Source organism: Oncorhynchus mykiss, chromosome 6, assembly GCF_013265735.2.
Source record: "Oncorhynchus mykiss isolate Arlee chromosome 6, USDA_OmykA_1.1, whole genome shotgun sequence".
Taxonomy (NCBI): domain Eukaryota; kingdom Metazoa; phylum Chordata; class Actinopteri; order Salmoniformes; family Salmonidae; genus Oncorhynchus; species Oncorhynchus mykiss.
Genome location: NC_048570.1, coordinates 76,707,033 through 76,733,519, shown reverse-complemented (window position 1 = coordinate 76,733,519; position 26,487 = coordinate 76,707,033). Strand labels below are relative to the sequence as shown.

Sequence of the window (26,487 nt, the reverse complement as noted above, 5' to 3'; positions counted from 1 at the left end):
ATGAGGAGTAAAATTCCAGATAGAAGTGGGTCTTAGGAATTGTTTTATCCAATTGATCTTAAAAGTATTATTTAAAGTAGTAAAGTCCAGAAAATTCAGTCCACCATTCTCGTAAGTGTTCATTACAACAGTTTTCCTAATGTAATGGGTACAGTTTCTCCAAAGAAAGTTGAAAAGCATCTGGTCTATCTCCTTGCTTATTTTACAGTCAATGTATAAAGATGAACCATTTGTACATTAACCATTTGTACCAGTTACAACACTGTATATATATATATATAATATGACATTTGTAATGTCTTTATTGTTTTGAAACTTCTGTATGTGTAATGTTTACTGTTAATTTTTATTGTTTATTTCACTTTTGTATATTATCTACCTCACTTGCTTTGGCAATGTTAACACATGTTTCCCATGCCAATATAGCCCCTTGAATTGAACTGAATAGAGCGCCTAGTTTCGACTAGTACCTGAATGCGGCATAACAGCATGACTTAAAAAGTGATAGAACGTCAGCGAATCATATTTCAGACACTTTATCCACGCTTTGTTAAAAGCCAATAGAAATATCCCTGGTGAATAGGAAACGCCCATCATGAGCTCTTAGATTGATTTCCGGTGTCTGTGAGATTGCCTAGCTAGCTAGTTACACAAATAATTGCGGTGCACCTTTTTTTTTGTTTTGACCAGTGGTGATTGTAACAACGTCCTTTAAAACGCACATTTTGAATTTGTTCACATAAATGGGCAAGTTTTGAACAGGAACTTGTTGGAATTTTCGTCCAGGGAAGGTAAGCTGGCAACTGGATACTAGCTAGCTACCGTTAGCTTTCAAGCTATGTAACGTTAGCTGGTTAGTTTGCAAGGTAGTATAACTGGTTCGTTTGCAAGGTGGTATAACTGGTTAGTTTGCTAAGTTTGTTGTGAATAACGTTCCTTTCATTCGTTTATCGAGTCGTAAAGTATGCCTTTTTCATGATGGAAAATATGCAACAATGCTAGATCCCATCGCAAATGAATATGTATGCTTGATTTGTTATTGCAAACCTGGCGTTCAGATAACACACTGGACGTATCTTGTTAACGATCTAGCTAGCTTCTGTAACTATATATAGCTTAATTAACTAGCTGTGTGTTCAAAGTCATTTTGCATCATGAGTTACCTGCGTAGAAACACGTGAACCAACACGGATACAATGTCAACATTGCTAGTTGGCATAGTAGTTAGCTAAGCCAAGATCTTAGTTTACTAACTTGTCAACTGCTGTAGCCAACGGCAATAACAATGCGCTTTGGTAATATGTGAATAAAATAATGAATCTAACTAGGCTAACATTCAACAACCATTAACACCAGTTTGGATTATTTCCCGGTGAGGTTTAAAGTGCTTGGCCTGGCAGAGACGTAACAGTTAGGCCTGTTTGACGTCATGACATGAATGCGGCACGTCTGTCTGAGCAGCAGCATGGTCCGTAGATCAGAGAGTCAGCAGCTGTCATTGAGTTCAGGTTCCCCATTGTGTGTGTGCTGAACAGAGGGCCTCATCAGTCATTTGTTCTCATGTGGCTCAGTTGGTAGAGCATGGCGCTTTCAACGCCTGGGTTGTGGGTTCCATTTGTCATGGGAGACCAGTACGAAAATGGCCCTAAATGAATCTAAATGTAACGTTTGTTCTGTCAATTCTACCCACAGTGACGCTAGCGAATGGCACAGGCAACACTTGTTGTGGGACGGACAATTTAATGAACCTGAACCCATTCTGGAGCATGTCTACCAATACTGGTCGTAAGGTAAGGGAGCGCTCTTCCTCTTCTGCACTGAAAGCCAACTTCTGTCAAGTTCACCCAACACACAAGCGAGCTGAAAGACAAAAAAACAGGATCTTCAGAAGTTCCCAAAGAGACCCCCACACATTGAAAGTAAGCCTAGTGTGGTCTGTCTCCCTAATATTTTCCCACAAAGACAGCATGGCTTCCTTGAAGCTTTGTGCATTTTACACCTGTTACCATCTGTCTTTAGTTTGAGAGTAATCTTGGAGGACTGGAATTGTGGCATGGGAATGTTTAACTTGTGGTATCCTCTAATAACGCATTAGGCCTACTCATGCCTTTTCGCAAACTCCTTGCCAGGGACACTCCTTTGCAATCTCATCCCGAAAGAGGACTGTTTCAGGGTCGCCTTTTACTACCTGATGCTCTGTAGTGCTGTGACGATACCATTATCGCAATATTTAAAAAATGAAGACACAAAGCCGACCGAACTCTTTGGTCCTTTAAGCTGCTGTATGTAAAATATTGACCAGAGCAATGGTGAACTTCTCAACTGTGCAGTGCATTTAGTTTTGTTTGCTAATTGCTAAGATTCAGTTGGGTGAAAAGCTGTTTGCCATGCATCTACTGTTTGTTATTGCCATTCTGTTGCCTATGTACCTCAATGACTTCGGCGAGAAAGGGAGGCACCAACTTCTAGTTTAGCATACAGGCGTCACATTGGAGAAGTAGCTCTGCCCCTAGTAACATAGGTGTGACTACTCTCTGTCCTGCCTTGTCAGATGAATGGTTCACTCATTGCTCTGTGCCTCAAAACATTAATACTTCTACAACGTGGTTTGTTTAATGGCACACTGTGTGAACCTGAATTCTTTCTGTAGTTGCCTTGAGGGTTTGTTGCTGAGGTGTTCTTTTGCTTACAGGCATCCCTCCTGCTGTGAACTAGCCTATCCTCCCCTGTGCTTCCCACTGAGCTAGCATTGGCAGGATATGATACAGGCTGTATTTAGGGATGCTCTCTCTCACCTCCTGTGGAACGAGGAGTTTGATGCCAGTCAACTCTATGAAACCTGAGAGGTCATCACCTCATGCCTACTTATTGCCCAGGGCTCAATATGTGCTCTCACTGCTGTCTGTTGTTTTGTAGTTTGACAACAGATCTTTCCTCTCTCTATGCAGATAGATGTAACTAACAGACTTGCTTGAAATTACTAGTCTGCCTTGTCTCTTGTGATTCTGCAACATGATGAAAAAGTTTGGCAAAGGGGTTTCAAGCTAAACATACTCCCCTCCTTGTAATAATCAATGCTACCAGTTTGTATTTCCTTGACATATATATTGAGTTGTTAAATGCCTTTGTTCACTCTTCTGATGAGCAGAGATCTGATGGTGAGGAACAGAGTGGAGAGCAGCAGCAACAAAGAGCCAGTCCAGCCCGTCCTAGCTTTGGGAAGAAGCAGCTTCCCTCCATCCCCAAGAATGCAGTCCCCATCACCAAGCCTGCCTCTCCTGCCGCCACGGCCCAGTTGGCCAACGGAACACATGCCTCCTACGGTCCATTCTACCTGGAGTACTCGCTGCTGGCTGAGTTGTAAGTACTGGCCCCAGATCAGACTTTATTTTGGGTGGTGGATGTAGTAGACACACTGGCTCTGTTTGAATAGCTTTTAAAATGCGTCATTCCTCCCTCCTTTGCTAACGGTAATCACTGATCTTTGTGACTGGATAAGTGAAGGTAAGATTTGTTTTCACCAGTCCAACCATGTCAGACCTACCTGAAGGAAAGGAAGCATGCATCTTTGATATATTTGAACCACTTATGTAATTAATTTAGAGAAGCTGTTGACAAAACCACACAATTTCCATGTCTATTTTCTGCTGCATTGATTTAATTCCATGTTACCTTGTGACCCACAGCACTCTAGTGATCAAGCAAAAACTGCCTGGAATCTATGTGCAGCCATCCTACAAATCAGCATTGAGTAAGAGCCTAATTTTTATTTTTTATTTTTTTTATTTAACCTTTATTTAACTAGACAAGTCAGTTAAGAGCAAATTCTTATTTACAATGACGGCCAAACTCCGGGCGACGCTGGGCCAGTTGTGCACTTGTGGGACTTCCAAATACGGCCGGATGTGATGCAGTTTGGATTCGAACCAGAGACTGCAGTGACACCTCTTGCACTGAGATGCAGTGCCTTTGACCGCTGTGCCACTCGGGAGCCCAAATCTGTCATCCTGTTTGACTGCATAATCTATACATAACCTTTACAAAATTAATGTTTTTCTCTTCTTTCCAGTGTGGTTCGGGGTCATTTTCATCAGACATGGCTTGTACCAGGATGGAGTCTTCAAGTTCACTGTGTATATTCCAGATAACTATCCTGATGGTGAATGTCCTGTGAGTACTTTTGTGGACCTGCTGTAACACTACAACACAGCTGTTTACACAAAATAAAGCAATATCGTTGGCACATTTCAAAGGTTATTGTGTTCGGCATTTCCTGCTTTGGTGGCAAAGGCTGACACTGTGATTGGTTTGTGACTGTCATACATTGCATTTGGAAAGTATTCAGACCCCTTGACTATTTCCACATTGTTGCGCTACAGCCTTATTCTAAAATATAGTTTTTGTTTTTTTCCCTCATCAATACAAAACAGGTTTACATTTTTTTTGTGTGCAAATTGATTCAAAATAAAACTGATATCACATTGACATAAGTAATCAGACCCTTTTCTCAATATTTTGTTGAAGTACCTTTGGCAGCGATTACAGCCTCAGTTCTTCCTGGGTGTGATGCTACAAGCTTCGTACACCTGTATTTGGGGAGTTTCTCCAATTCTCTGCAGATCCTCTCAAGCTTTGTCAGGTTTGATGGAGTGTCACTGCACAAATATTTTCAGGTCTCTCCAGAGATGCTCTGGCTGGGCCACACAAGGACAGAGACTTGTCCCGAAGCCACTCCTGTGTTGTCTTGGCTGTGTCATTGTCCTGTTGGAAGGTGAACCTTTGTCCCAATCTGAGGTCCTGAGCGCTCTGGAGCAGGCTTTCATCAAGGACCTCTGTACTTTGCTCTGTTCATCTTTCCCTCGATCCTGACTAGTTTCCCAGTCCCTGCCTCTGGAAAAACATCCCCACAGCATGTCTGCCACCACCATGCTTCAATGTAGGGATGGTATTGGCCAAGTGAAGAACGGTGCCTGGTTTCCTCCAGACATGATGCTTGACATTCAGGCCAAAAAGTTCAATCTTGATTTCAGCAGACCAGAAAAACTAATTGATGGAGCGCTGCAGAGATGGTTTTCCTTCTGGAAGATTCTCCCATCTCCAGAGGAGCTCTGTCAGCTTGACCATCGGGTTCTTGGTAACCTCCCTGACCAAGGCCATTCTCCCCGATTTCCTGTTTGGCTGGGCGGCCATCTCCAGGAAGAGTCTTGGAACCACCCACCAAACTTCCATTTTAAGAATGGAGGTCACTGTTCTTGGGGACCTTCAATGCTGCAGACATTTTTTGGTACCCTTCCCCAGATCTATGCGTCGAAACAATCCTTTCTCTGAGCTCTACGGACAATTCCTTCGACCCCCCCCCCTCCCATGGCTTGGTTTTTGCTCTGACGTCAACTGTGGGACCTTGTGTAGACTGGTGTGTGCCTTTCGAAATCATGTTCAATCAATTTAATTTACTACAGGTGGACTCCAATGCGGTTGTGGAAAGCTCAATTTCGAGTGTCATAGCAAAGGGTCTGTAAAGGTATTTCTGTTTTATTTTTCTAAGCCTGTTTTTGCTTTTTCATTGAGGTATTGTGTGTAGTTATTTAATCAAGTTTAGATTAAGGCTAACGTAACAAAATGTGAAAAGTTAAGGGATTTGAATTATTTCTGAATGCACTGTATGGTGGTTCCTTTGAAATGTGGTGTTTTAGTACTGTTAGAATATTGCATAAATACCATGTTCTCTCCTGTACCACCATTTAGAGAGTGGTGTTTGATATCCCAGTCTTCCACCCACTAGTGGACCCTGTTTCAGGAGAGCTTGATGTCAGGAGAGCCTTCACCAAGTGGAGGTCGGTACATGGCTTCTATGCCCAGATCATTACATCCAAATTAATGGGGGCGATTTGGAAATGGGTGTTTGTCTGGTACATGTGGCTTGATATTTTTCCCGTTAGTGTACTGTCTGCTCCACCATGTACTAGCCACTACTACACAGCCTTACACATCCCATGATAGGCTAAATGCAGTTACTACCTTTTTGATCTATGATGTTACTGCATCATGTTGTGATTGATATGTGTGATACAGTGCTGTCCCTGAGAGTTGAACTGTGTGGGGCTGTCTGTAGTGTGCCTTGGTTAGAACTGACATGCGTTACATCAAGGCCCCGTGTTTACTCTGCTGTTCCAGCTCTGTTCCTCATGGCCTGTTTCTTCAGCTGGACAGTGACACAGCCTTGTAAGGTCTTCTCCTCTTAAACCTCAATCTCTATCAGCTGAAGGCGGATTTATAGGAGCTCGGCACTATACCTTTTAATGAATGGGGAAAGTTGTCCATGACATTCTCACTGGAAACCTGTTTGTCATTATGGTGTATATGTCACACTTTGGCTGTGCACTACTGGTGTTTGAGCAGTGCTACTGTTGGGTATTTCACTAGTCTGAGATGAACCTATGCACCATGGAATGCCTTTATGATACTTGTGTATTTACTGTGACTGGAGTTGTATTTGGTTTGCCATTATGTTGAGAGAATCCTAAATGTCTCCTGTCTCCCTGTGGATATGAAGGCGTAATCACAACCACATCTGGCAAGTCCTGATGTATGCACGCACAGTGTTCTACAAGATCAACACTATGGAACCACTCAACCCAGAAGCTGCTGTGCTGTAAGTCTGTTACTTGTTCACTTTATCCTCACAGCCTTCCTTCTCTTCCTTCTGTACATGGTAACTGGGCCACGCATACGTATGTGACTTGGGTCTGTTTTATATAGGTCAACAAGCAAGCTAGTTGTGTTCCTATTGTGTACTGTAAAACTTAAATTAATAGCCCACACATGTATTTGCTTTAATCACTGAACCCAACCAGTGCTTATTAGAGACGGGCTTCTGTTTATTTGAGCCAGGTGTGTATTTCTTTAATGCACACAGCTTTTGCACAAAATGTTGACGACTACCACAATTAATTGTGACCAGTATAAACATAACAAATCTATCGCAGATCATGCACCTCCCGATTTGGCACTTCGGCACCATGGAGAGCTTGAATTTGACGTTTATTTTTGATGGCGAGCAATGTTTTTAATGCACATGACTGGGATTATCAGAGCTATGTCCATGGTAACTTTGTAAACAATGAATTTAGACCCATTGTTTATTTGCTGAAATGTGTGCCGATGCCCAGCTACTAAAAGGGACAGGCGGCTGTTTGAGACTCTCTGTTTAATTGAAATGTTGAGGTATTCTGTTAGGAGTAAAAAAAAATATTAATTCCCTGCGCTAATTAATTAGATTGGCCAGGTGGGGGCAATGATCACTCCACACTGTATTTACTGGCGAATTGTTTGTGTAATCATACTGTTTTTTTCAGGTACGACAAGGATGTGCAGTTGTTTAAAAGCAAGGTGATAGACAGCGTCAAACTATGCAACAGTCACCTCTTCGACCAGCCCAAGATGGACGATCCTTATGCAATAAGGTTGGTAGTAGGAAATGCTCCTCATTCCTGGAATTCCATTACTCATTCTCATAGCTCACGAACAATCTGAACATTCAGTCTTTAATTTTTTTTTTTAAACAAAGCTGCAGTATATGAAAGGAGATGCAATAAATGGTTGAGAATTTTGTTTCCTTTTGGGGGTTTTTGTGCTTAATTTTCCAGTTTCTCTTCATGGAACCCAGCAATCCACGACGAGGCGAAGGAACGGATGTTCTCACACAAAGTGAGTTTTCTAAACTCCGGCAGTGTGCTTTTCAGACTAATGTAAAAGGACACAGCTCTGAGTCTGTCTGCTATGGCCCAAGGAGTCAGGTTCCCTCTGAGCTCACTCTCCCAAAAGAGGCTTGTTTTACCCCAATGAGAACCAGCAGGGCTGTGATTGGTGAAGCTGTGTGAGCTGCCATTTGTTTCCATGGTGCTAGCTGACCAGTGTGGTAATGCGTGTCTGTTATTCTAGAGACGGCCTGAGGATCACCAGAAGGGGCTGCAGGTGTCAGGACTGTCTTGGGTGAAGCCCGGATCCACACAACCCTTCAGCAAAGATGACAACCCTCCCCAGAGCTGAGTTGAACCTGCAGTCCTAGTCAGCAGCCACTAGAGGAAGATGCAGAGCAGAATGCCATGCCACAGACTAGCTTCAGCAGCCGTTCAGTCGTGTGAATAGGAACTGAACAAGTTGAATGGACTTAATTTTACGTTGCAACACTTGCGCTCAGCTTTAAAAGCATTATAGGCATCTTGTGCTCAAACAGCTATAGAACTAAAAGTGTATATTATGTAAGTAAATCAACAATGATAACTGGTTGTCTTAGTAACACAGACTACAATGCAATCAGAGCTTTTCCCTTTATTTTCCTCTCTGCTCTTTGCACATGCTTGGGTTTGGTCTATGAAGATAACCACTCAAAGCTGGTTGAAAGGTGAGAATAAAAATCAGCATTAATTATAGGTATACTGTATGGGTGGACTATGGATTCGACTGCTTGTTAAGGTGGGCTCAGGACAGTTATTGTTTATTATTGGGACTGACAATGGACTCTGACCTTGGGTGTTCTTTTTCCCCCAAACATATTTGACTGAAATCAAATTAGAGCAACACTACATTTTTGGGGCGAGGGAAATGTGCGTTCTTTTGGATTACGGGTTAGTGTCTTATATTTCTCTTTACTGTGTAAACTATAGGTAAGATGGATAATATATATTGCAGACTGAGCAGCAGGCAAGTGTGGTTTTAATTAATATGCTAAGTTAAATAATCATATCCATCTTTACGTTGCTTTTAATTCATTTTGAATGTTCTATTTACCCTTATTGAGCTGATTTAAAGGTTTGTGTAAATATAAAAAATGTCTATGGGAATGGCAGCCCTCCACAGACAACATTGTTTTGCTCAAAGCTGTTGGATACTTGGCACAATTTATATAGCTGTGAAATGATGTAAACACATGCTGCCGTCTGGACTGTTGAATTTGGCAAAACAATGTGTACTATACTTCTCATTTTGCCTTTCTTATATGGAACACAAACCTCAGTCAACAGTTTGTGCTGTATAGGTAATGAGTTTCGAACGCTTTTCTTTGAAAGGAAATAAACACGACAATGCATACCAATGACTGTGTATATATATTTTTTATTTAACCCTTTAACTAGGCAAGTCTGTAAATAAGAATTGGTTCTTAACTATGATGGCCAAACCTGGGACGACGCTGGGCCAATTGTACGCTGTCCTATGGTACAACCTGGAATCGAACCAGGGTGTCTAGTGACGCCTCAAGCACAGATGTAGTGCCTTAGACTGCTGCGATGTACATGTATGTTGTGATTTAGGTTTGAGCTAAGCACTGTTTTCATTGGACTAGCTGTGGCGATCTAAGTAACCTTTATTAATCACATAAGGGTGTGGGTCATGTTGGATTTCCTCACTGAGTGATTTAAACGGTAGATGGGTTACTTATAGACCAGGGGTATTCAACTCTTAAAGGCACTGAATGGTCAATCTGATGTCTGCATTGGTCATGTAGCATTTATGGTGATATGCCTCTTCAGAAGCCAGGGCATTCATACTTCCAGAGCTGATGTCAAGGAAGCGAGTTGTATTTAATACGGTCAACCGATCATGTCAATGCGGTACTATATGGAGCCCACTTCATTGTTACAACATTTGAGCCGCAGGGCAATGTGGTACAGAGCTCCGCAAATGCGTCACACCATCCATACGGCGCCTTCAAACACATTTTCAGATCAAGCATACGTTTGCTCTAAGTAAATTAACTGGAGAGGTTGATAACCAGGGGTGAACATACTAACGATGTTAGTGTTGAAAAATGAACTGACACGTTTGCTAAGACACAATTTATGCTTCATCTAAAAATGTGTTTGGAGGGTGACGCAATTCGAGGCCAACAGAGGCACGCAGAGGCCAAAAAAGTTGATTAACTTTCCCCAGTAATTCTTTCAGAATTAATGCATGTGCTTTGATTTTACTTTCAGATTAATAAAAAGGAGCGCATGTGTGAAAAATCTGGTTGGATCTCATAGATTTTAGAAAACCTTTTCACTATTTCTGGTCTCATGCTGTCATGCATAGATTTACGGGTCCACGTCAAGACCATAGTGACTTGGTTTAGCAGTACCGTCAAGAGCCATTGGGGGTCACCACACACTAACGACAGGTTGCCATGTTTTTTTTCTCACTATCTCGCCCTTCAGAGTCAACATTACTATCCGGGAGGCTACAGGTTTGTGTAATCAAAGTAAAACCTCCGCGGATTGGCTTCAACCCTACCGCGGCCATCTTGTGTGTCATGCCTTTATAACCAATTTAGTCTAATATTTCTTATTTTATTTTACATATGATGAGTTATTGTGACAAATTTGAATATGACATTTTGTCCATGTGGAACCGGCTCCAAATGTAATCTGAGATGATAAAAATTGAACGAGTCCTCAACTGTCCAATCAGAGAGCAAGTAACTGATATGCAAATTATGTCATCATCGATTCGTCACGCCAGCAGCAGTAGAACCGCTGTGGTCAACTAGTTAACTTCGCTCTTATAATTTTCAGTCAACGGATTTTGCTTCACTTCGGTAAGTAATAAAATAATTTTCTCGTCATAAATAGAAAGTATTGGCTCCACACAGAGCTTTTAACTCTGGGAGCAAACTGTAATTCTAATGACTGAGAGACAGTGACGCTCAGCTGTGTCACTAACGTTACCTTAGCAGTGGGAATCCCGGTCTGAAAAGCGCCCAACTAGCTACAATATCAATCAAATGGCTCGCGGAACGTTGTAAGTTATACCATTTCCATAGTGGTTTCTCAGAGTTCGAAATATTGCGCTCGTGTTACTAAAGTTATTGACGGCGCTTCGTTATGGTGGTCCTGAACTGACAGCGACCCGGTGTGAGGGTACGAGCCTCGAGCCAGCTCAGCATCGTTAACCATGAATGTGGTAGAAGGTAAAGTGATATAAATCGGGAGTCTCAACGAAACTCGATCGGGTCCATCAACAGCTGGTTTGATTGTCTGTGGTCAATCTATTGTATTGTTCCTAATGAATGACTGTCGACCCCCATCCCTCCTCTCCTACTCATCAGAGGCGTCACGACACCACTGAAGTCGAGAGGAGAGGGGCTTGGATGAAAGACAAGTGGATGAAAGACACGTGTACGATTCGAGTCTCGAGAAGAACAGATGGTGGGAAAAATCCCTAAGGCTTGGCACCTGTCTTTCAGATTCAGAAAGTTAAGATTCAGCTAATTTCTCTAACTAGGTAGCTAGCTACCTGTTGTGACAGGGAAACACATCGAGTGCCAAGCAGCCTTTTACTAGGAGGTGCAGCAAGGCTATTGTGAAGATTCGATGCTCAGATAGCCACGAGCCATAGCTGCACTCAGAGGATGCTGAGGTTAGTGGCCATTACAGACTGGCTTCTTTCTACCATGGGTTCATTGTTACAGATTCTCGCTGTGCCACACAAACCAGGTGTGGTTAATTGAGGGATTCTAGAACCTATTCTAAAGTAAAATTCAACAATGCAATACGATACTTATTAACCTTTCTTACTTCGTAATAATACCGAAATTCTTGGGATTATTCCTATTACGCGTCATTACAAACTAGTGTAATCAGCAGACAGTTGATTAAAGCCGATTGATGATCATCATGGATGTCCGTTGCACGTAGATGTAGTGTTGTGCAAATAATATTTTGATTCCTGAATCCATGGAGTTGGATCGTCGACAGACGACGGGTTTGTGAGTTTGGACAGTTTGATGCTACATTGTTTCTGTCTCTATTTCGTTGTTGTTGTGGCTGCACTTGTTATCTGTATTTTTTTTGTTTAGGGTGCTTAGATAAGTCACCAGGACTCTGAAATTGACAACGCCTATTTGTTTGTTGTGTATAGTGGGTTGGCGATATCATGCTACTTGAGGCAATGAGGCATAGACTCATGGTAAACAAAGAAGCAAGCAGCTTGCAGAGGTAGCTAGCCCACTGGGCACAGACTTCAATTCAACGTCTATTCCACGTTGGTTCAACGTAATTTAATTGAAATGACGTGTAAACAACGTTGATTCAACCAATGTGTGACCAGCTGGAGACTAAATGTAAGCAGGAAGCGCAGCACAAACACAAATGCATTTATATTGCACTGACTGTGATGGGACCTGTTGAATGTGCTCTGGAATCAAATCAAATGTATTTATATAGCCCTTCTTACATCAGCTGATATCTCAAAGTGCTGTACAGAAACCCAGCCTAAAACCCCAAACGGCAAGCAATGCAGGTGTAGAAGCACAGTGGCTATGAAAAACTCCATAGAAAGGCCAACATTTAGGAAGAAACTTAGAGGAATGGCCTTGATCAGTTTTCTTGGAGAGTTAATTAATCTCCATTGTCCAATTATGCTTTTTTAACAAAAGAAAAGTTGATTCAGGTGGGGGTCTTTTGTTATTGGTGAACCGGTTATTACCCAATACTTTGAGGGTAGAGCCTACAGATAAACCAGCCAAACAAATAGTCGACATTCGATTTGGCTATGAATTATGTTTTACATTTTAAAGTGGGTTTCACTGTAGCTAAAACTTAACTCCAGAGATTAACTAGAGCTGGTTTCACTGCAGATCTGGGTTCAACGTCAATTTATAAAGACTTTCTAGACAGCATAAAGTCTTCATAAGAACTACAGAGATGCTTCACAAACCTAGCATTTATAAGCAAAGTCATAGCCTACCTACTACATGCAATAAAAAAAAAATTCAAACTAGATCCTGAAGATTCTGGTCTTGATGAGAATAAAAATAAAATAAATGTCTCGATGTTCCCTTCTGCACTGTTCAATCAATCTAGTAAATGTGGAGGAAGAGTTAAGATCGATTGTCTCCTTGTTAATTGAAGGGAAGTCGTGTCACAGACTCTCTCTTCCATTTCCCCTGAAAACCGGAATTTACGGTTGTTGGCATCTCTGCTAAAGCTACACCTAATGGTAGTGCTGAGCGATTAAGCAAAATAACTGATTGACAGACGTTGGTTCATTGCATTTAAAAAAAAAATATTCTTCGGTGAGATTAATGCGCACATTGCAGTTTCTCTAGAGATAAATCAGTTCTAGCCTGAACTGTTCAATGTAGTAGGGAGTTGTTGTTTCCAACAGGCCAATATTCTACATAGTTTAGTGCATAAAATGTGGTAATTAACTACAGTGACCATAATCCATTGTGCATCTACTAGTCCGGTCTGTGTTTCTTTCACGCCAGCTACTGTAGACAGAAGAATGCACAATCGTGAGGTGATATAGAGAGCAGCTGTTGCTTTGTGCAGTATCTCTACCTGAAAATACATGATCAAAATGATTGATAGTTGGTGTTCAGCAGTCATAAAGTATGTCTTATTTACTTTGAAAAACTACAAAATAGTGATTTTGTCAGACAGCATAGGTTGCAGCTCTATAGAGATGAGATGATGACTTGGAGTAAAATAAAAAAGTCATCAAATAAAACATGTAATATACACAATAAGCAAAACAATTTTGTAAAGCAATGTGAATAAATTATGGATCGCCGTTTGGGTTTTTGCGTCATAAGATTTTAATTTGACACGTCAAATAAAACAATTCTATTATAGAATGTTGTGTGTGCTGAATTTGCACGTGCAAGCCAAGCGCCACCATTACTGTCAAAGCTGTACAATACTGCATTGGTAATAAGGCATTATTTGTTTGACCGAATGAGAAAATATCTGTGTGAGCATTTGAAATTAGATCAGAATCAAACGAGCAGGATCAAAAATGTTTGCAAATACAGTGGAAGTCGGAAGTTTACATACACTTAGTTTGGAGTCATTAAAACTAGTTTTTCAACCACTCCACAAACAAACTATAGTTTTGGCAAGTCGGTGAGGACATCTACTTCGTGAATGACACAAGTAATTTTTCCAACAATTGTTTACAGACAGATTAATTCACTGTATCACAATTCTAGTGGGTCAGAAGTTTACTTACACTAAGTTGACTGTGCCTTTAAACAGCTTGGAAAATTCCAGAAAATTATGTCATGGCTTTAGAAGCTTCTGATAGGCTAATTGACATAATTTCAGTCAATTGGAGGTGTACCTGTGGATGTATTTCAAGGCCTACCTTCAAACTCAGTGCCTCTTTGCTTGACATCATGGGAAAATCAAAAGAAATCGGCCAAAACCTCAGAAGAAAAATTGTAGAACTCCACAAGTCTCGGTTCATCCTTGGGAGCAATTTCCAAACGCCTGAAGGTACCACGTTCATCTGTACAAACAACAGTACTCAAGTATAAACACCATGGGACCACGCTGCCGCCATACCGCTCTGTCTCCTAGAGATGAACGTATTTGGTGCGAAAAGTGCAAATCAATCCCAGAACAACAGCAAAGGACCATGTGAAGATGCTGGAGGAAACGGGTACAAAAGTATCTATATCCACAGTAAAACGAGTCCTATATCGACATAACCTGAGAGGCCACTCAGCAAGGAAGAAGCCACTGCTCCAAAACCGCCATAAACAAGCCAGACTATGGTTCGCAAGTGCACATGGGGACAAAGATCGTACTTTTTGGAGAAATGTCCTCTGGGATCTGATGAAACAAAAATAGAACTGTTTGGCCATAATGACCCTCGTTATGTATGGAGGAAAAAGGGGGATGCTTGCAAGGCGAAGAACACCATCGCAACCATGAAGCACGAGGGTGGCAGTGTCTTGTTGTGGGGATGCTTTGCTGCAGGAGGGACTGGTGCACTTCACAAAATAGATGGCATCATGAGGTAGGAAAATTGTGGATATATTGAAGTCAGTTACACCAGCTCTGTCAGGAGGAATGGACCAAAATTCACCCAACTTATTGTGGGAAGTTTGTGGAAGGCTACCCAAAACGTTTGACCCAAGTTAAACATTTTAAAGGCAATGCTACCAAATACTAATTGAGTGTATGTAAACTTCTGACCCACTGGGAATGTGATGAAAGAAATAAAAGCTGAAATAAATATTTCTCTACTATTATTCTGACATTTCAAATTCTTAAAATAAAGTGGTGATCCTAACTGACCGTAGACAGGTAATTTGTACATGGATTAAATGGCTGGAAATGTGAAAAACTGAGTTTAAATGTATTTGGCTAAGGCGTTTGTAAACTTTAGACTTCAACTGTTTCTTAGATACAGAAGTTATTAGCAACTTCTGGGTTAGCTAGCTAGCTTTAGCTTGGTACCTAGCTAGCACCAATCTAACCAGCCTGAAAACAATGACCAGTAGAAACTGCAGTCATTTTCAATATTCTTAACAATGATTAAGGAATCCTTGTTGTTCTCCTATTGAAATAAGTAGCTGGCCAGCTACCAAACCCTGTTGCCCAAAACTAAAGTTATAAGCAGCCTGCTAGCCTCATCTGTTAGCGTTGTACATTGTCACAAGTTATCTAATTCGCTTGAGCAGGCAGACAGGTCTGACTGACAGCTACATTTATTCTCTAACCTGTTGTCTCTCTTTATGCCTAAAGCATTTAGCCTACAGTATCCAACCATGCCTTGACCTCCATTGTTACTTGTATTTGATCAAATCAAAGTGTATTTGTCACATGCGCTGAATACAACTTTACAGTGAATTAAAAAAAAAAAAAACATTTTATTTCACCTTTATTTAACCAGGTAGGCTAGTTGAGAACAAGGTCTCATTTACAACTGCGACCTGGCCAAGATAAAGCATAGCAGTGTGAACAGACAACAACACAGAGTAAACATGGAGTAAACAAGTCAATTACACAGTAGAAAAAAATTGTCTATATACATTCTGTGCAAAAGGCATGAGGAGGTAGGCAAATAATTACAATTTAGCAGATTAACACTGGAGTTATAAATGATCAGATGGTCATGTGTAGGTAGAGATACTGGTGTGCAAAAGAGCAGAAAAGTAAATAAATAAAAACAGTATGGGGATGAGGTAGGTAAATTGGGTGTGCTATTTGCGATGGACTATGTACAGCTGCAGTGATCGGTTAGCTGCTCAGATAGCAGATGTTTAAAGTTGGTGAGGGAGATAAAAGTCTCCAACTTCAACGATTTTTGCAATTCGTTCCAGTCACAGGCAGCAGAGAACTGGAAGGAATGGCGGCCGAATGAGGTGTTGGCTTTAGGGATGATCAGTGAGATACACCTGCTGGAGCGCGTGCTACGGGTGGGTGTTGCCATCGTGACCAGTGAACTGAGATAAGGCGGAGCTTTACCTAGCATGGACTTGTAGATGACCTGGTGCCAGTGGGTCTGGCGACGAATATGTAGCGAGGGCCAGCCGACTAGAGCATACAGGTCACAGTGGTGGGCGGTATAAGGTGCTTTAGTAACAAAACGGATGGCACTGTGATAAACTGCATCCAGTTTGCTGAGTAGAGTATTGGAAGCTATTTTGTAGATGACATCGCCAAAGTCGAGGATCGGTAGGATAGTCAGTTTTGCTAGGGTAAGTTTGGCGGCGTGAGTGAAGGAGGCTTTGTTGCGAAATAGAAAGCCGATTTTAGATTTTATTTTGGATTGGAGATGTTTGATATGAGTCTGGAAGGAGAGTTTACAGTCTAGCCAGACACCTAGGTACTTATAGATGTCCACCTATTCTAGGTCGGAACCATCCAGGGTGGTGATGCTTGTCGGGCGTGCGGGTGCAGGCAGCGAACAGTTGAAAAGCATGCATTTGGTTTTACTAGCGTTTAAGAGCAGTTGGAGGCCACGGAAGGAGTGCTGTATGGCATTGAAGCTCGTTTGGAGGTTAGATAGCACAGTCCAAGGAAGGGCCAGAAGTATACAGAATGGTGTTGTCTGCGTAGAGGTGGATCAGGGAATCGCCCGCAGCAAGAGCAACATCATTGATATACACAGAGAAAAGAGTCGGCCCGAGAATTGAACCCTGTGGCACCCCCATAGAGACTGCCAGAGGACCGGACAACATGCCCTCCGATTTGACACACTGAACTCTGTCTGCAAAGTAGTTGGTGAACCAGGCAAGGCTGTCATTCGAAAAACCGAGGCTACTGAGTCTGCCGATAAGAATATGGTGATTGACAGAGTCGAAAGCCTTGGCCAGGTCGATGAAGACGGCTGCACAGTACTGTCTTTTTTTGATGGTGGTTATGATATCGTTTAGTACCTTGAGCGTGGCTGAGGTGCACCCGTGACCGGCTCGGAAACCAGATTGCACAGCGGAGAAGGTACGGTGGGATTCGAGATGGTCAGTGATCTGTTTGTTGACTTGGCTTTCGAAGACCTTAGATATAGGCAGGGCAGGATGGATATAGATCTGTAATTTGGGTAAAGGAGAAGCTGGGGAGGCTGGGGGCGAGTAGCTGCGGGGGGAGGGGGGGGCGGAGCTGTTGGCCGAGGTTGGAGTAGCCAGGAGGAAGGCATGGCCAGACGTTGAGAAATGCTTGTTGAAGTTTTCGATTATCATGGATTTATCGGTGGTGACCGTGTTACTTAGCCTCAGTGCAGTGGGCAGCTGGGAGGAGGTGCCCTTGTTTTCCATGGACTTTACATTGTCCCAGAACTTTTTGGAGTACGAGCTACAGGATGCAAATTTCTGCTTGAAAAAGCTGGCCTGGACCTGGACCTGGAAAGTATGACATTACTTTGCAGGCTATCTCTGCAGTAGACTGCAACTCCTCCCCCTTTGTCAGTTCTATCTTGACAGAAAATGTTATAGTTGGGTATGGAAATCTGAGAATTTTTGGTGGCCTTCCTAAGCCAGGATTCAGACACAGCAAGGACATCAGGGTTGGCAGAGTGTGCTAAAGTAGTGAGTAAAAGAAACTTAGGGAGGAGGCTTTTGATGTTGACATGCATGAAACCAAGGCTTTTTCAATCACAGAAGTCAACAAATGAGGGTGCCTGGGGACATGCATGGCCTGGGTTTACCTCCACATCACCCGCGGAACAGAGGAGGAGTAGTATGAGGGTGCGGCTAAAGGCTATCAAAACTGGTCGCCTAGAGCGTTGGGGACAAAGAATAAAAGGAGCAGATTTCTGGGTGTGGTAAAGTATATTCAGGGCATAATGCGCAGACAGGGGTATGGGGACAGCGGAGGTAAGGCCAGGCACTGGGTGATGATATGAGAGGTTGTATCTCTGGACATGCTGGTTGTAATGGGTGAGGTCACCGCATGTGTGGGAGGTGGGACAAAGGAGGTATCAGAGGTATGAAGAGTGGAACTAGGGGCTCCATTGTAAACTAAAACAATGATAACTAATCTGAACAACAGTATACAAGGCATATTGACATTTGAGAGAGACATACAGCGAGGCAAAGTAATCGCAGGTGTTGATTGGGAGAGCTAGCTAAAACAACAGGTGAGACAACAACAGCTAATCAGCTAACACAACAACAGCAGGTAAAATGGCGATGACTAGGCAGAGAGGGTCGGATTAACTACACACAGAGCCTGAGTTCGCGGCTGGGGCCGACAGATTAAAAAAAAAAAAAACAGAATGGATTACCGTGATTAATGGACAGTCCAGCAGGCATCAGCTATGTAGCCAAGTGATCATAGTGTCCAGGGGGAATTTAGTTTGCTAGCCGGGAGATGTGCCTGGCTCACGGCTAACTGGTGCTAGCTTCGTGGCAGTGGCATTAGCCACTATATCCAATCAGTAGCAGCGGTGATCCGGTGCCAAGGTCCAGAGTTTACAGCAAGGATTCGGTGGAGTATTGGGCTCTAGCTGTGTATGAGTGGAGTTCGGGTGAACAGCTGAGTAGGCCGGGAGGTGTGCCTCAGGGATAGCTTCGGTACTGGGTACTATGCGCTAGCTAGCTGCAAGCTGTGAGCTAGCTAGCTGCAAGCTAACTGTGAAGATCAGAAGTAGTGGTCCAGGGATTACGGTAGGAATCCGGCGTTGTTGTGGAGAGACAGTCTGATACTGGTAGACTAGCGAGTATTATCCAGACTAAAAACAGGGCTGGTATCTGTGCAAAAGGTAAAAGCCGCTAGCAGTGGCTAACAATGACTTAAATAGCTTGTAGCTAATTAGCTGGTTAGCTTCTGGAGGTTCTTGAATGTGTTCTAAAATTTTAAATAATATCGATTCCGTATCACATTGGGTGAGGCAGGTTACCGGAAGGTATAATTGAAATAAAAATCGAAAAGAGATTGAAAATAAATTGAATTATATATACAAAAAATACGAAAAATTCAAAAGTACACGAGAGGACAAACAAACATGTCTTCACTGCTACGCCATCTTGGTGGGAAGAAATGCTTACTTACAGGATCTAACCAATAGTGCGAAAAAAGGTGTGTGTGTGTGTGTGTGTAGGTAAGTAAAGAAATAAAACAACAGTAAAAAAAAATACATTTGAAAATAAGAGTAGCAAGGCTATATACAGACACCGGTTAGTCAGGCTTATTGAGGTAGTATGTACATGTAGGTATCGTTAAAGTGACTATGCATATATGATGAACAGAGAGTAGCAGTAGCGTAAAAAGAGGGGTTGGCGGGTGGAGGGACACAATGCAGATAGCCCCTATAGCCAATGTGCGGGAGCACTGGTTGGTCGGGCCAATTGAGGTAGTATGTACTTGAATGAATAGTTAAAGTGACTATCCATATAAGATAAACAGAGAGTAGTGGCAGCGTAAAAGAGGGGTTGGGGGGGTGGCACACAATGCAAATATCCAGGTAACCATTCGGTTACCTGTTCAGGAGTCTTATGCCTTGGGGGTAAAAACTGTTGAGAAGCCATTTTGACCTAGACTTGGCACTCTGGTACCGCTTGCCATGCGGTATTAGAGAGAACAGTCTATGACTGGGGTGGCTGGGGTCTTTGACAATTGTTAGGGCCTTCCTCTGACACCGAATGGTGTAGAGGTCCAGGATGGCAGGCAGCTTTGCCCCAGTGATGTACTGGGCCATACGCACTAGCCTCTGAAGTGCCTTGCGGTCAGAGGCCGAGCAATTGCCGTACCAGGCAGTGATGCAACCGGTTAGGATGCTCTCGATGTTGCAGCTGGAGAACCTTTTGAGGATCTCAGGACCCATGCCAAATCATTTTAGTTTCCTGAGGGGGAATAGGCTTTGTTGTGCCCTCTTCACGACTGTCTTGGTGTGTTTTGACCATTCTAGTTTGTCGTTGATGTGGACACCAAGGAATTTGAAGCTCTCAACCTGCTCCACTACAGCCCCGTCGATGAGAATGGGGACGTGCTCGGTGATCCTTTTCCTGTAGTTCACAATCATCTCCTTAGTCTTGGTTACGTTGAGGGATAGGTTGTTATTCTGGCACCACCCGGCCATGTCTCTGACCTCCTCCCTATAGGCTGTCTCGTCATTGTTGGTGATTAGGCCTACCACTGTTGTCGTCTGCAAACTTAATGATGGTGTTGGAGTCGTGCCTGGCCATGCAGTCGTGGGTGAACAGGGAGTACAGGAGAGGACTGAGCACGCACCCCTGGGGAGCTCCAGTGTTGAGGATCAGCGTGGCAGATGTGTTGCTACCTACCCTCACCACCTGGGGGCGGCCCGTCAGGAAGTCCAGGATCCAGTTGCAGAGGGAGGTGTTTAGTCCCAGGTTCCTTAGCTTAGTGATGAGCTCTGAGGATACTATGATGTTGAACGCTGAACTGTAGTCAATGAATAGCATTCTCACATAGTGTTCCTTTTGTCCAGGTGGGAAAGGGCAGTGTGGAGTGCAATAGAGATTGCATCATCTGTGGATCTGTTTGGGCGGTATGCAAATTGGAGTGGGTCTAGGGTTTCTGGAATAATGGTGTTGATGTGAGCCATTACCAGCCTTTCAAAGCACTTCATGGCTATGGACATGAGTGCTACGGGTCTGTAGTCATTTAGGTAGGTTGCCTTTTTGTTCTTGGGCACAGGGACTATGGTAGTCTGCTTGAATTATGTTGGTATTACAGACTCAATCAGGGACATGTTGAAAATGTCAGTGAAGACACCTGCCAGTTGGTCATCACAAGCCCGGAGCACACGTCCTGGAAATCTGTCTAGCCCCTCAGCCTTGTGTATGTTGACCTGTTTAAAGGTCTTACTCGCATCAGCTACAGAGAGAGTAATCACACAGTCGTCCGGAACAGCTAATACTCTCAAGCATGCCTCAGTGTTGCTTGCCTCGAAGCGAGGATATAAGTGATTTAGATCGTCTGGTAGGCTCGTGTCACTGGGCAGCTCGCGGCTGTGCTTCCCTTTATAGTCTGTAATAGTTTGCAAGCCCTTCCACATCCGACGAGCGTTGGGGCCGGTGTAGTATGATTCAATTTTAGCCCTGTATTGACGCTTTGCCTGTTTGATGGTTCATCGCAGGGCATAGTGGGATTTCTTGTAAGGTTCCGGGTTAGAGTCCCGCACCTTGAAAGCCGCAGCTCTACCCTTTAGCTCAGTGCGAATGTTGCCTGTCATCCATGGCTTCTGTTTGGGGAATGTACGCACAGTCACTGTGGGGACGACGTCCTCAATGCACTTATTAATAAAGCCATTGACTGATGTGGTGTATTCCTCAATGTTATCGGAAGAATCCCGGAACATGTTCCAGTCTGTGATAGCAAAACAGTCCTGTAGTTTAGCATCTGCTTCATCTGACCATTTTTTTATAGACCGAGTCACTGGTGCTTCCTGTTTTAATATTTGCTTGTAAGCAGGAATCAGGAGGATAGAGTTGTGGTCGGATTTACCAAATGGAGGGCGAGGGAGAGCTTTGTTTGCGTCTCTGTGTGTGGAGTACGGGTGATCTAGAATTGTTTTCCCTCTGGTTGCACATTTAACATGTTGATAGAGATTTGGTTGAATTGATTTAAGTTTCCCTACATCAACTTCTTGACGCACCCATCCCGTTAGCGGGATCATTTTCATCAACACCCGCTGAATTGCAGCGCGCCAAATTCAAATTAAATTACTAAAAATATTTAATTTTCATGAAATTAGAAGTGCAATATAGCAAAACACAGCTTAGCTTGTTGTTAATCCACCTGGGGTGTCAGATTTCAATACAGCTTTTCGACGAAAGCATAACAAGCGTTTATGTAAGAACATCTCTCTCAGTAGACAAAATATTACAAACAGCTAGCAGCCAAGTAGATTGGTCACGAAAGTTAGAAAAGCATTAAATTAAATCTCTTACCTTTGACGATCTTCAGATGTTTGCATTCACGAGACTCCCAGTTACACAATAAATGTTTATTTTGTTCCAAGAATATTATTTTTATATCCAAAATACCTCCATTTGTTTGGCGCGTTATATTCAGAAATCCACAGGCTCGAGCAGTCACTACATCGCAGACGAAAATTCCAAATAGTATCCATAATGTCCACAGAAACATGTAAAAATGTTTTTTATAATCAACCCTCAGGTTGTTTTTAAAATATATAATCAATAAAATATCAACTGGGACTGTAGCTTTTCAATAGGAGAGGGAGAGACAATGGCTGCCCCACTCTGTTGAGCAAGCAAAACTCTGCGAACACCCAGTTATCCACTGATAGTGATCTTTCTCGCTAATTTTTCAAAATCAAAGCCTGAAACTATGTCTAAAGACTGTTGACACCTTGAGGAAAACACAGGAAAAGGAATCTGGTTGATATCCATTTAAATGGAGGCAAGGCATCCAATGGAACAGAGAGTTTTCAGGAAAAACAGCACTTCCTTGTTGGATTTTCCTCAGGTTTTTGACTGCAATATCAGTTCTGTTATACTCACAGATAATATTTTGACAGTTTTGGAAACGTTAGAGTGTTTTCTATCCTAATCTGACAATTATATGCATATTCTAGTTTCTGGACCTGAGAAATAGGCAGTTTCAAATGTTTTTTAGCCAAAAACGAAAATCCTGCCCCCTGCACTCAAGAAGTTAAAGTCTCCGGCCACTAGGAGCGCCGCCTCTGGGTGAGTGGTTTCCTGTTTGCTTATTTCCTTATACAGCTGACTGAGTGCGGTCTTAGTGCCATCATCTGTTTGTGGTGGTAAATAAACAGCCACGAAAAGTTTAGCTGAGAATGAGAACTCTCTAGGCAAGTAGGCCTGCAATTTATCACAATATACTATCTTCAGGCGAGCAAAATCTTCCTTAGATTGTGTGCACCAGCTGTTGTTTACAAATATGCACAGACCCCCCCCTCGTCTCGTTGTTATATCCTGCCGGTGCAGCATGTATCCCGCTAGCTGAATATCCATGTCTTCATTCAGCCACGATTCTGTGAAACATAGGATATTGCAGTTTTTGATGTCCCGTTGGTAGGATATTCGTGATAGTACCTCGTCTAGTTTTTTTGTCCAATGATTGCACGTTGGCGAGTAATATTGACGGTAACGGCAGCTTTCCTACTCGCCTTCTGCGGGTCCAGGCGAGGCATCCGGCTCTTTGTCCTCTGCGCCGCTTCCTTTTGAGAATAATTGGGATGTCTGCCCTGTGCTGGTGTTGAATAAATCTAATCTAATCCGAGGTGAGTGATCGCTGTCCTGATATCCAGAAGCTCTTTTCTGCCGTAAAATACGGTTGCAGAAACATTATGTACAAAATAATTTACAAATATCATGAAAACCCCCCACATAATAGCACAGTTTGTTAGGAGACAGTAAAACGGCGGCCATCTCCCTCGGCACCATCTTGTAATCAAAAAACCATAACTGGCATGCAGGTCAGTAGAAATTGTAAGATAAAATGACATTTCACTTCAGAAAGATTACAGACTCGTGTAGCCTATTACCGGCAACTTCAGGAGAGTAGCTGCAGAATCTGCAAAAGCCAGTAGGAGCGGGAGGAGGATGGTCAGGTTAAGTTTTTCTTCTTCTGATTATCTTCATCTCTGGCTCCCTCTTGGGTCATTTGTGTCTTATTTAATCAAAAACTTATCTTAAAGCATCAGACAAGCTCAATGCATATATAGTTGATTGTATTAAAATACATTGGGTGTGTCTATATATGGAAAAATACACATTTAAAAATTACAACTTTCGGTCTACCAAGCTATTATTTAGTGTGGGACAGCCCTAGTCTCAACCATAGACAGCCTATAACCGGTTGTATTGTACATCATATAGCTTAGGTTCTACAGTTCATCATTGGTCCCAACTAATACAAGACGAAGAATCAGCAGCAGGAAAAACTCTATGCGGCTCAGATAAGCTACCTAACCTACCCCTGATTACTCATTCAGTTTGTTGAGCGGCCCGGGTAGGATTCTGGTCTGATGTTACCTCTAATTGAGTGATCAGATTTTCCTGTCTGTTTGGGAGAATTAGGCCTGGCCATTCTGCTCATTGTCAGTTACAATGGAGCCCTGCTAAGTGACAGAGCGATGGGAGTTCTCTTTTCATGCCTAGCCTGCCCTCAGCTGTAGGTCTGTGTTGCAAGAGAAAAGAATACTCTCCTACTCCTGGGCTGGCTGCTAGTCACATGAGAACAGAGCTCTAGTATAGCCAAGAGCTGGGCATGGGATATGATCTGGCCCCTGCTATCTGGTGCTCCTGTTAAACACAGTTCTAACTGCTATAGCTGTCCATGTTGTGCTGGACCTCCATTCCATAACATCTGTCATTTATGAAGATGAGTAAGGCTACATTAATGATTCACAGTAACCATGTTAGGGTTAAGTCTTGATGCTTCCTGTATGAATCTTGTGTATTGTCTTGGTTGTGTGCTTGTGTCATACTGGGCCTTTGTAACAATGAGTAAAAAGTAAGGTTTCATCATAGCCAAGGACAGCCCCACTACTAGGGCTGGGCAGTATGCAGATTTTCATATCTTCATATCATCCTTCTCTCATCCTGAGATGTACGGTTTTACCATGGAGGCTGCTAGCTAAATATGCTAACAAGCGCAAATGGAAAAAAATTATATTGCAAAGACAGGCAGCTATAAAGTTATACATCTATACGTAAGAGCTACTGAATGTAATTTTTTGTGAGTTTGGACATTTACAAACAAATGTGACCGAGAGACATTGTGCAATAAACAGTACTGGCTCTGGAGCAGCATGTGTACGTGCTGTATCTGTCTGGAGTCTGGAGTCTCTAGGGCAACAGGCCTGCTTGCTCTGCTTAGAGGAAGAAGACAGGCTGAGAACGGAGAGGAGAAAAAAACACAAGGAAATCAAAAGACAGCAGTGGCAGCTGTACAGATAACTCATCCAAAGGGCTTTGACTTTTCAAACATGGCAGAAAGCCAACACAACATGATGGATGCCATGTCACCTTATTCATTTTGCCACTTACTTAGATAACCATCAAGTTAAACTTGAGTCACGTTAATAAAGAATTCTTCGCTTTTCCATGCAGGAAGAAAAGATACAACGCATAAGAAATATATTGCTGCATTTTGTAAACGCAAATCTAAAATGCTCCATTATTTCTACATGGCATCAGAGTCATTTTGTGCTTCAGTTGCACTTCTCCACCTGGAAGAGAATTCACTAAGAGCGTTCAATCAGCAGACGGCGTTCTGATGTAGCTATTTTTCTGTGGTGCTTTTCTCAGTGTAGCCAGCCTACTTTTCTCCAGATTAACTTTAAGAAAAACATTAGGAAATGTAGCTAGCCACATTCTTTCTATAATAAACAGAAATATGATGGCCATGCATTATTTTTGCAAAAAAATACCTTGCATGTTCATTGTAAGCTCATTTAGCCTACTTGTGTGACTGCTAGCCAAATAGCGTTGCTCTTCTGTTGTCATCTGATGAAAATGAAGCTATATTCTGCCGAATGTGTTGCAGTAATGCATTTTCTGTGAAGGAAAACTATAGTTGCACTCTATTGAAGCAAAAAAACACTTGCCTTTCAATATAAAACTCAGCCCCTGTCAATACACAGCTGGACTCACCTGCTCCCGCTTTGTGGCATTTACAAACAAACACGTGACGGCTCAACTGTTCTGGGGAACTACGGTGAGCTTCATAATGTTAAATAATGTGACAAGTGAAATGAAGAACTCTTTATCTTCTAACATATTGCCCAAGTTGACTGAAAGTATTTACTTACAAAGTAGCTACAAATATTAAATTATATTGAAAAATTTGAAACAAATTGTTAATAGAATTGAAAACCCATCCCGTGGCTATTTCCAAATACCCCGGTATACTGTATATACGGTATACTGCCCAAGCCTACTCACTACCCCACTTAACCTTAGCAGAGGTTCACGAGTTGTGGTTGAAGCATTGGATCTCAGTTGTATGCCCCCCCTCTGTATCAGAAGACTTGTGAGAGCCATGACTGTACATTCAGGAAGGCATGTCAAAGTGTTTGTAGTGAGTTGAGTGTGTGTGGTGAGTATGAGTCAGCAGGTCTTGACTAACACAAGTGTTCCTTCATCTTCTATTGGTCATTGGTCTGTGGCTAGATGCATCCTGAGCTAACCTCCTTGGCTGTTGACACAAACAGCATCAGCTGTCTATCTGTCTGTCTGCACCTTCCTCCCACACATTCAGTAGCTACTAGCAGACAGACGGCTCGGTAGATAGCAGCCACAGCACAGTCACAGGGCTGAGG

The 26,487-nt window shown here is 42.6% G+C and overlaps 2 protein-coding genes across 10 annotated transcripts in view; both read left to right on the top strand.

The window, feature by feature from the left end:
* Positions 1–578: 578 nt before the first annotated feature.
* aktip (akt interacting protein) lies at positions 579–9,094 on the top strand. 4 transcript variants are annotated; one of them, XM_021607717.2, is made up of 11 exons: positions 580–791; positions 1,693–1,790; positions 3,149–3,360; positions 3,687–3,751; positions 4,070–4,170; positions 5,746–5,834; positions 6,175–6,222; positions 6,554–6,652; positions 7,356–7,463; positions 7,647–7,707; positions 7,942–9,094. In XM_021607717.2, exons 2-11 carry the CDS (start codon positions 1,743–1,745, stop codon positions 8,047–8,049), a joined length of 939 nt encoding a protein of 312 aa, XP_021463392.1. In that variant the 5' UTR covers positions 580–791; positions 1,693–1,742; the 3' UTR covers positions 8,050–9,094. The 4 variants fall into 4 exon arrangements, with proteins under 4 accessions (XP_021463393.1, XP_021463391.1, XP_021463392.1 ...); XM_021607714.2 differs by having other exon boundaries at positions 1,693–1,919; XM_021607718.2 differs by lacking the exon at positions 6,175–6,222 and having other exon boundaries at positions 579–791.
* Positions 9,095–10,488: 1,394 nt separating this feature from the next.
* chd9 (chromodomain helicase DNA binding protein 9) overlaps positions 10,489–26,487 on the top strand; it is a 131,309-nt gene continuing 115,310 nt past the window's right edge. For 4 of the 6 annotated variants that reach the window (XM_021607705.2, XM_036980987.1, XM_036980986.1 and 1 more), the window contains exon 1: positions 10,489–10,573. The gene's annotated coding sequence lies outside the window, so the exon portion shown is untranslated. Of the gene's footprint in view, positions 10,574–10,716; positions 11,184–11,227; positions 11,395–26,487 lie in introns of those variants that run through there. The other 2 variants (XM_036980983.1, XM_036980985.1) reach the window with 2 other exon arrangements.